At 32.0% G+C, this 11,250-nt stretch overlaps 2 protein-coding genes across 2 annotated transcripts; one reads left to right on the top strand and one right to left on the bottom strand.

Annotated features, from left to right (window-relative positions):
- Positions 1-1,809: 1,809 nt before the first annotated feature.
- Positions 1,810-5,625, bottom strand: LOC131927742 (sesquipedalian-1-like). The gene is made up of 2 exons (XM_059283532.1): positions 4,967-5,625; positions 1,810-4,786 (listed from the first exon to the last, which is right to left on the bottom strand). Exon 2 carries the CDS (start codon positions 4,746-4,748, stop codon positions 4,002-4,004), a length of 747 nt encoding a protein of 248 aa, XP_059139515.1. The 5' UTR covers positions 4,749-4,786; positions 4,967-5,625; the 3' UTR covers positions 1,810-4,001.
- A 1,215-nt stretch (positions 5,626-6,840) lies between these two features.
- Positions 6,841-11,221, top strand: LOC131927731 (cyclin-dependent kinase inhibitor 3). Its single transcript, XM_059283515.1, has 8 exons — positions 6,841-7,043; positions 9,162-9,217; positions 9,692-9,736; positions 9,940-10,031; positions 10,409-10,539; positions 10,656-10,687; positions 10,867-10,970; positions 11,058-11,221. Exons 1-8 carry the CDS (start codon positions 6,958-6,960, stop codon positions 11,145-11,147), a joined length of 636 nt encoding a protein of 211 aa, XP_059139498.1. The 5' UTR covers positions 6,841-6,957; the 3' UTR covers positions 11,148-11,221.
- The last annotated feature ends 29 nt before the right edge of the window (positions 11,222-11,250 follow it).

Below are 11,250 nucleotides of genomic sequence, written 5' to 3'. Positions count from 1 at the left end.
TTTCTTGTAATCTACCGGTACTATTTAAAATTGTTTTATTCCACTTAGAAATTTTATAATTGAACTGAAAAAGTAAGTGGAATAAAACAATTTGAATTCTGGTAGGAGAAGGTTTATGTTTAAGAAATCTGTTTAAAAAAATAATTTTTCAAATAATTAATTTTTGGTCTATGTTCTACAAGTAATTTAGACAATACAAATCCCTCCATAAATAAATTAGCTAAATGTTGCAACTTTTAGTTTAGTAGTAAATTTCCTACTGATGCATAACTAAATTTAATACATATAGGTGCAAATTAATATACATAATATAATAACTCATGTTATGTTGGTTATTGTTTAAAGTTTAAGGAAAAAAATAGAGAATTACCAACAAATATGGTGGGTCCAGCATTGTACAAATATGATTTTAAAAAAATATGAATGGGGATAAATGTTTATAAGCTAAAGACAACACCCTCATTAATTATCTTTATCTGTTCCAGTCACTAGCAAATATGTTAGTTTGAGCCTCAGCCACATGTGGTTCATAAAAAACATGAATTGGAACAGATTTTGTAGGACAATTAATCACACACACCCACCCCCACCCCACCCCCACCCCCCCAGTTATTACTCTGCCAAGCTGACACAATAAAAAAAATCCTCCAATCGTTTATCATCAAATCCTAGTCACATGGTGTCATTAACTAGGCAACAGGTGCAGTATTCATAAACAGCTTGTACACAAACAAGAACAAACAATAAAAACAGATGGTCTCATCCAATTAGATTGTATTTGCATACAAAATGTCAATTAAAAGAAAACTAACACGCATCTTGTTGTTACATAAAAATTTATATAAAAATCATTTATTTCTATGACATGAATTAAAACAGTATGATCTTAATTTGTTTAGATATTTGTTAAACTAAGCTAAGTAAGATGCTACTTTTAGTTACTCTTAGTACAATGAGTTATGATGTAAAACTACAATAATATTTGTAATGTTAACTTTCTTTAGATAATTTAATAATAATGTATAGCCACATCTTTCTACAAAATTTGTAGGGATAGTTGTCATACTACATTGATATAGACATTGCTAAAAGTAAATTTCTAGAGAATATGTTACTAATGCTAAACATGCATGGATATTTCTAATGTGAACTAACTATACAGTTGTCCAATCTAGCTGGCAACCTTTTCAGTTGCAAGGCATATAATGCCAATATACTGGCAAATATATACCCATGTAGGATCCCTGATTTCTGCCAAAATACAGACAAATTAAAGTTTTTCATTTTTTTTTAACTCAAGTTTTGAATTACTGAATCTAGTAAATAAAAGTGATTTAGTTGAGTTTTTTTCTATACTTGTATTTATAGAATAATAGCACATAATAACAAAAACTATCCCATATGTTATTTTCAATAACTTACTTTAATTTTAAAGTGTTATATTTAAATAACAAAAACATGTTTGTTACTAAAAAGCTAAACAATTTAAAGTTACAATCTATTGAGAAAAAAAAGAAATGTATCATGCATTCTTTATGGTCAATCACCATAGACCCACTAAGTAATAAGTTTATAAGTTGATTTTGAGGTACAATAATTGACCTGCTATCAACAACATGATAACCCAAGTCACAGTTAACGATAAACAAAAGAACTTGGTGAGTTGCCCAAAAAATGGAAGCATTTGATGCTAAGTATACTGGCAAGTTAAAAACATGAGCAATTCAGACAAAAAACTAGAATAGGTTGACATGTAAAGTTGAGTACATCTGGGAGAACAAAAATGTGAAATTTGAGCAAAGCAATCAATGAAATAGTTAACTTTATTCAAGCTAGCAAACATCACTCAGTGTAAAAACAAAAAAAGTGGTAAGACAACTACATTAGACCAGCAGTGAATGACTTTAGCTCAAGCAGGTCTTTGTATAAAACTGATGACACAAAAGTTTGGCAAGTGGCTGCCACAGTACAAAATACTATAGTGTAATAGTAGTCAAAATTGCGTTACTTCATTAAAAATTATTTTAATCAATAAATCAACTAACAATTACTTTTTTTTAAAAGTATGAACCACTGTAACATAGTGTTAAAATGTAGCCTACTTTAAAGTTTGTTACCCATTTCAGGATTACAGAAAAACCATGCTGACTTCAATGTATTGTAATGTTTGAACTGCATGGCTGTTTTTATTTATTTTATTCGATAGTGGCTGTTACAGAAACAGTTGTCTCTTAGAGCACTCACTGTCAACATAATGAGTGTTTTAAATTTTAACACTTTGGTTGCCATGTGATTTTTATAATGGTTCTTTTAAAAATTGTGCTGTTCTCCACTAGTCTATGGAGCAATCACTAACAAAATATTGACATGTTTTAACACTTTGATTGTTAATTATTTTATAATGTGTCATCAATTTAGGTGATGATAAAAATATTTTGAGCTCACATACAGTGTTTCCACTCCTCTACCAGCCAATGATATTTTTTTTAAAGCCGACTTAACGTAGCTAGTCATTATAAATGGTACGGGTATTCTTAACATACAGAGTAGTAAAAAAAACAGGACATAAAAAATATTGCACTTCTAATAAAAGTCAAAATCAAATTGAAATAACCCTAACAAGTTATAGGAAACATATCATTGCACATTTGCTGAAGTCATTTTGTTTCCTAAATTGGGATTAAGATTGAAAATAAAATAAAATTTGTTCAAATTTATATTATTTCTGTTATGACAGATGGAAATATTCATTTTCACTGCTTTAGATGAATAAACCATAACAAAGAATGGGTGAACTATATATTTTAAACAGTAACACAAAACCATTGAAAAGTGAATAAAAAAGAAATTACCACACAATATGCTAAAAAGTGGGGGATCAGGCTAGATAACAACCTAACAAGTGCAAAATGCAGATCTCACACATGAAACAAAATTTGTACAAAAATGCTCTGTTAGCTGGGACCAGCCACAAGCTCACAAAGTGATAGTGATCTAGGTGGCAACAACAAACCCAAACAACCATCCCTGCTGTATGAAAAATATTCAATTAAAAATGTTCGTCGAACTAAACAAGCTTATAATAAATACAATTATAAAGAGGCAAACTGGCAATATGCTTGTTGTTCATAAAACATTTCTTTTAGTTAAAATTCTTTTTTTTTTACCTTAGCCTAAACAAAGTGTTCAAAAGTTTAACTGAAAAAAAGACTAACTTATAAAAGTTGCAAGTAGTTATTTATATAAGGAACAATTTTTAACTTAATGACAAACACCACCTGAGTTGTTTTTTCAAGGTGAAGAGAATGTAACACTGTTTTGAGTATGTAACAGAGATTTGTGTACTGGGGTAACAGATTTGTGTATTGGGGTAACAGATTTGTGTATTGGGGTAACTTTTATGTACTGGGGTAACAGATTTGTGTATTGGGGTAACAGATTTATACATTGGGCAAGCAAAGAGGATACACATCATGGGAACATCTTGAGAAGGATAAGTCAATATTTTGCAATATTAAAATTAATCCCTAATAAATTAAGGACATATAATGTATTTTAATTATTTATTCCTATAGAAAATGTTAAATCAAAGTATTCAAACATGAAACTGAAAGGATATATTTTTTGATCATGTGTAAACACAGCTGAAAAAAAAATGTACATGTGGGCCCTAATTAGATCAGTGATAATATTTAACTGAAAGCAAATTATTAAGTTAGGCATCAATCAACCACCTTGATGATTTTTAAAACAATAATACTGGTTAAAAGACAATTTTCAGCCATAAATTAAAACAATGCTAACAAAAACTAAAAGTTTACAATTAAATACTGTACAATAACACAGCTAAGTGAAGTAACTATGTCTTTACTATAACACATCAGCTTATTCCTATGTTGTTTGTTTTAAGGCTTTGAGGGGGGGGGGGGGGAAGAAGTTCATTAAAAATATTATATCACAAGAGGTCTAACTAAACACATGTAACGTTACCAGCAACTATATCAAGAATCTTCTAGAACATCAGCCGACTGAGACTCCTGTAACTGCTGTCTAACAAACTCATGCATTTCAGAAAATTCATGGACACCAAGCAGGGACCATGTAACCACTTCCACATTTGAAACTTTGCTCATGGGTCGAAAAGCATCCCCAGGGTCATTTTCTGTACTGTTTTCTAAATTGTTAAACGGGTTAACCCGGCTGTTCCGAGCAAGGGAGTAAGAAGCACTGGCCGACGCTCTAGGCGATGCTTCAGCTTTGGAAGAGGAATAATAACTATCAGTGTTGTACATTCTTCCCAAAATTTGGCTATCTTTCTCTGCTTCACTGATGAGTCTGGCCTCCGCTCCGTCTGAAACTTCTTCAAGTTTACTCTGGAGCTCGGAGACCATCAACTTGACGTAATCGTACCCCGCACAGGACAAGACTTTCATCCAAGATTCCATTTCCTCTTGTGTTTTGGCACTAAGGCAGTAAGACCTGGCCCCATTGGTGCCAAAGTTGATCAGAAAGGCAAAGCCATCCATATCTTCTGCAAGCTCGATGGTACAACCTTCTAGAATGATAACACCAACAGGCTCTAGGTCAGCCTTGTGTTCATAGTAAAACAACAGGTTACCTTTGAGAACAAACCATCGCCGCTGAAAACCTTTATTCAGTTCCCCTTTCTTGTGTAAGTACCCTTCCTTATCTGCTGGGGCTCCAGAGTTAGCAAAGTGGACTAGTCCTCTTTCATTCAAGATTTTCATTCTGGACCAGCTTTTATTTTTATTTTAACCAGCAGTCTCTGTTGTGTAAAAATGTGAATGTTTGTAAAAATAAATTATGCCACATTCTTCAACTATGACTATTTTTTTTAAAATAGCAATAGGTCAATAGGGCCTATATAATTAATAATTAGATTATAATTTATAATCTAATAGGATTTTACTTTACAATAGTAACAATACTACTAATCAATACTTACTTTAAGCTAGATCTAGTAGCTATACTAAAAAAATTAGTCACATCAAATAGTAGGCTTACAAAATTTTAATACTACACACATTGGGTAGGTCTACAGTCTACAGTAGTCTACACTCTGTTCACAGTACTCTTCACTTTACACTCGAATAAGACCTTAGCTTAGGCTTGACTAACGACTAAATCGCTAAACTAGTAAAGTTAAAAACAAAAAACTAAGCACAATCTCAAAAAAATAAACCTAAAAATAAGTGCACAACTCTCAACTAAACTAGATCTAGAATCTAGTAGGCCTATACAAAACAATTTATTTTTATTTTATTTCTGTTAGTCTACAGTTACACCTTCTACTTCCACTACCTACACTACTCTCTGTCTCTCTACTCTTCTACCCAAGTCAAGTGGTATTGAAATTGAATTGATACAGTACAGCACGGTAAGTTAAGTGTTAGACTGTTAGTCTTCTTTCCTAAAATCTAAAAGTAAAACCTAGTCGGCCACCTAGTCTACTACAGTACTAGCTCTAGATGTACTGTAGTAGTAGTAAACTTTGTTATTTTATGCCTATTCAAACTAGATCAAGTCTAGTTGTCAGTTGATCTACTACTGCTACTAGATCTAGTACTAGTCTAGCGAGCAACTGAAGAAATGTAGGGGCGTTGTTATTGTTATAGTTTGGAGTTGAGGGAAATGCAGATCTCAATGGTCATACTAAATTACGTAAGAATGTTTACAAAATATATAGCCGAAGCGCATGCTAAATATTAAAATGTTTTTTAATTCATTTAGATCTACTTTATACTGACTTATAGATCTAGTTAGTATCCCATAGAGAAAATTATTTAGAGTGAGCAAAGTACAGAAAAGGTTTTCGCGTAGGTCGGACTTTTATGAGGGGGGAAGAGGTGGTAAGAAATTATTTTGAAAAGTATTTTTGTGCATTAGATCCATATACTCTATATTGTAGCAGTTATTTCGTATTTTTCCTTTGAAAAAGCTAATGGTTGCTAAACCGATAAGCCCCGAGTTCTGGCAGATGAGGCTCGATAGCTGGGGACAGTCATTCGTCTAGGAGAGACTGGAGTAAACGGCCTAAATGGCGCATAACCTGTTGACACGTATACTTAATCAGAGTTTCTTCCAGGCATCTCTTCGGGGGGGGCTTTGCCCCCCCCCCCCCGAAATTTTTTTACCGCCCCCCCCCCCCCCCCCCCCCCCCCGAACGAAATGAAATTTATATAATTTATATAGAAAATATATTCTTTTAACAGTATCCGCCCCCCCCCCCCGAAGAAAGTCTACCGCCCCCCCCCCCCCCGAAAATTGCAAGTGCCCCCCCCCCCCCCCGGAGAAAAAAGTCTGGAAGAAACACTGTACTTAATTGTGTTGGGGGAAATCCCTTTCAACGAAGACGAAGAAGAGATATCTTGATCTAGCTAGAATATAATTGTTAACCGTAGTTCTTTATTTGGTTATTAGGGGATCTCCATACATGACGCATAACATTTCTGACAATTTTTTACTTCCCATCGTCTATCGTGAAGTAAAAATTCAAACTTTCATAAAACGATCTAACATTTCAGCCTAGCTACCCCTACATTCAGTAATGCAGCACCAATTTTTCTCTACCCTTTATGGCACCCTTACCCAAGAATCTGTGCATCTAAAAATTGATTCAGAAACTAAACTGACTTTTATTTATTTTTTTTAAACTATTTCTATGCTATTGACCATGATTTGGTTATCTATACATAATAAAAATAACAAATACATTTTTTGTGGTCGTATTATAATCAATAAAAGTATTTAAAAAAACATGATTTTAAAAATGCGATAATGTTTTATAAACATAAAAATTCGAAAACTTGGCGGGAAAATAATTCACGAAACAAATTACAGTCGGACTCAATTTTCATTTGTAGAGTCAGAGTACTTGCACATCAAGTCAATCTCACGCTAGATCTAGATCCAAGCTACCCTAGTCATCTTTTCGAAATGCAAAACAATAGTTCTAATGAGGATAGTTTGTTAGAAGACGAAGATGAATCCAGTCATGATTTGTCGCCTTTCGAAGTAGATTGGTATGCTACTATGCACTCACTCTGTCACTGTCCTGTCTGGAAGATCAAAATCTTCAATCTTGTCTTAAAGTTCTTAAACTCAAACTCTTATTCTTAAATCTAGATTTCTAGAAATCTAGGTAAAATCACGATATAGCGTCGGAAATTATTGGGTAATGTTTGTTGAGTTTCGGTAACATTCGTTACTGTAAACCATAGTTTATTTGACCGGTGAAATAAAAATAAAGTCAAGTGCATTAAATTATTAACTTAATTTACAGTTTAATTGACAGAAAATTAATAACAGTTAGAAAATCTAAATATTATTAATAAACTCGAGTGTAGTAATTAATGTTTTTTTTTTAAAGAAACAGAAAAAACCTGCAGAAGATTTGCGACAACCAGCTCTAGTTCTGTTAGTAAATAAGACGATTAGATTAACTTAAGTTAAAAGTAGTAAGAATAACTAGAATAATGTTTAGTAGCAGCAATAATTAGCACATACACTTACAATAATTAGAAATACAAAATAATTAGCAAAACAGTATTTAAAATGCAACTAAAATCAATCCTTGCACATTTTTAAACATTATGTATTAAAAATAATATGGCGGCAAATAAATGATGGTTTACAGTATTTCCGGTGGTTTCCGGAACGGCTCGACAGACTACGCCATGGTTTTACTGTTTTTTACTGCTGTACAGTTCCGGAATAATAACCGACGCTATATTGTGATTTTACCGAAATCTAGATCTGTGTATTTTTTATTTTAATATTTTGTGTGTTAGCCACTGTTAGCTGTTACTCTATTATACTCTGTAAGTAAAGTGTTAGTAAAATTGTTAGAATTTCAATTTAGATCTAGAATCTAGTTCTAGAATCTAGATCTAGAGATCTAGAATCTATTCTACACTTACACTTATTACACTACACTAATCTACACAACAGTGTGAGTAAACTAGTTGTCAGTTAGTAACTGTGACAGTAGTCTGACTCAGTAGTAGTAGACTTAGTAATAAGTCATAGTAGATCTCGTTTCTAGAGATCTACTAGACTCTAGTAGTAGTAAGTAGTAAATCTAGTAGAAGAGTAGAGCTTACTGCTAGCTCAATCTAGAATTCTAGAACTAGATTACAGTAAAAAAAAAAAAAAAAACTCCATTTTAGTGTATTTTATTTCCTGCTTCTTATTCACCTCCAGTTGAGTGTTGTGTAAAAATGTGTCAATTTAATACATAAATTATAAATGCAGGTCTCTTTTAGAGATAGATCTAGCTTATCTAGATTTAGTAAATAATTTAATCTAATGTGTAGCGAACTGTAATATTTTACTCAACTGCAGTGACGAAAGTGAAAGATATTAATATTATTATTATTACTTCATTAGATACTATACCCTATATTAAATATTAATAGATCTAGTATAGTTAAGTATACTTAGTATAGGCCTAATTCCTAAGTATTATTTAGTGTAAGTCGGCGTGGTCGAGCCGGTAAAGCTCATGGTTGCTAAACCGAAAAGTCTCGAGTTCGAACCCTCGGGCAGATGAGGCTCGTTAGCTGGGGACAGCCACTCTTCTAGGAGAGACAACTCCAAAATTAAACAACTGCTGCCTTGTAGTTTGTTCTTGGTTGAACAAAGGCTATGGAAGCAAATCCAAAAAGAAAAGCAGGCTGAAATCGGAGTCAATGGCCTCAATGGCGCATAACCAGTTGACACGTACCGCTTAATTGTGTTGGAGGCATGGTCGAGTCGGCAAAAAGCTCATGGTTGATAAATTCGAACAAAGTCTCGAGTTCAAACCCACTGGCAGATAAATCTCGATCCCCTTCAACACTAATAATTAAGAACGAAGAAGAAGAAAGAAGAAGTGTAAGTTAAGTGAAGTATTAAAGATTTTGATCATTTTAGTATTAATAGTAGCTAGATCGCCGGATCTTTTTGATTTCTCTTTAACTTACTTTAACTCCAAACAAAATTTTATCAATAATTTAATATTGTCAGATCACTTCCAATAAATAATAGATAAATTACAAGATCTATTATATATTTTAATCATCGAATCAATGCATATTCTAGATCTAGATTCTAAATGATAATGATGACAGATCTAACTAAAAAAAAATTTAAAATTTTAGGCTTGATCTTGAATTTACTGGATGCCAACAAAAGCTAGGCATATGTGGTCTTCCTGGTAATTATTTGTCTTCATAAGATTTTATTTTGTATTTGTAATACTAATTATTATTTTTTAACCTAATTATTGAAATTCTTAATGATATATGCCCTATATAATATATATATATATTTATTTACTATTGTTTGATATCCAAATGTTGTCAGATATATATTTCAGTGTCAATTTTTTTAACTAATCATTTGTGATGGCCACATTAATATTTTCTTTCTAATGTACTGATGGGATAATAGAAATTTATCTTTGTAATATGATGAAAGATTGTGCCATTAATTATAAAAGCACAATAGTTCCCAGCTGGGTACATGTAAGCCTTTTAAGGAGAATAAAAGTAGATGAAAATACTGCGGAAAGCATGTACATACCTTCAAGTATTGTCATCTAAAAGTTTTGTCTCTCGTGATGTCATCGTCCTAAGGTTCAAGTCAACTTTCTTAAAATCTCAGTGTTTTCAAACTTTTCTTTGTACAGGGTGCCGATTTAAAAACAGATGGAGGAATTTAACACATGACATTCGTAAGTTTGTGAAAATAATTTAATAAACTGATTGTCACTTCTCTTTAGCAAGTGGCATTCATTGAAACTGAAAAATAATGCTCTTTGTCATAAATTGAGTTTAATCTAGTCAAAGTTTCTTTTTCTAACTAATTTATTTTAATAATAAAAGATTTTTATATTGTGAGTTTTGTTGTTAATTTTTTCTTTATTATCTGAACCAGAATGCTTGAAACAGGATGGAATCCAGGACATATTTTGCCTTTGTACTAAAGGGGAATTTTATAAGTATCGTACTCAGGATATTCTAGACAAAGTAAGAATGTCTATAAACTTTATAAAGATTATGTACTTTTCATCTAGTAGTGCTTTATATTGTTCACATCCGCAACATTTAATACAGCATTTATCTAATCTTACCCACCTCATAAGATGCTGTTTATGAAGAAAGTAGGTGCCCAAGTAAAACAAAATTTAGTTAGAAAACCTTGCCATTTCTTATTATTGCAAGATATATATATATATATATTATTTTAAAAAGCATGAAAGATGCAGTTACATTTTTTTTATACCTAAATTCTTGTACTCTTATTTATTGATATTGCTTTTTACCTGACATCAAAAGCAAATGTTACTAATTTAACATTTTAATTTTGTGAAATAATTGGCCAGGTTATTGGGTTTTTTCAACAGTATTCAGATGCTGGCTTTATTGTGCATCACTACCCAATAGAAGATGGACAAGTTCCAGTGTTTACAGATCTGATGAAAATTGTTGAAGATATGCGCATTTGTGTAATCTCTGGCAGGAAAACTATTATTCAGTACTGAATTTTCTTCTTTTTATTTGAATATTTTATATTTATTCATGATTTTTTTTTTTGAAATCAAATAAGTTATTTTGCCCTAAAATTAATGAAAGAATTTTACTTCTTATCAGTTGCTTTGGAGGGCTAGGTCGTTCATGTGTTGGTAAGTGGTGCCTCTTCTTTATTAGGTATGAATATAAAATTAGTGCAGTATTGACATTTATTACCCCACACCCATCAGCATTTTTTTTTATTGTTCACACACAAAAATTCCAATTCAGTACTAGTATCAAGACTTTCGTTATAGAAAAAAATAATGCATATGATGAAATCTGATTTCAGTGGCTGCTTGTCTTATGATGGTACTAGATGAGAATCTAAGCTACGAAGAAGCATCACAAAAACTAAAGGCTTTAAGAGGAAATGGTGCTATTCAATCTGTCAAGGTATACAGAAAATGAATTACTTAAGAGGTATATTTTATACTTAAATGAAATTCACAATCTTATAAGTTTTTTTTTTTTATTTTAAAGCAATACAACCTGGTAACAGACTTCCGTGACCTGCTCACCAAATTCAGACAAGACAGTACATCCAATGACAGTCGTTCTCTTTCAAGATAAGCCAGTTGCACCGATAAGGTTGGGTTGTTAAAAATTTGCTGATGTAATTTATACCAATAAATTCAATCAAAACAAAATGTATAGTCATTTCTTTAATTTAAAT

The sequence above is a fragment of the Physella acuta genome, unplaced genomic scaffold (assembly GCF_028476545.2).
Source record: "Physella acuta isolate Inbredline_101_S28 unplaced genomic scaffold, ASM2847654v3 ptg001435l, whole genome shotgun sequence".
In the NCBI taxonomy this organism is placed as follows: Eukaryota; Metazoa; Mollusca; class Gastropoda; family Physidae; genus Physella; species Physella acuta.
The sequence above is the reverse complement of the archived record's forward strand: the minus strand, read 5'-3'. Positions and strand labels throughout refer to the sequence as shown.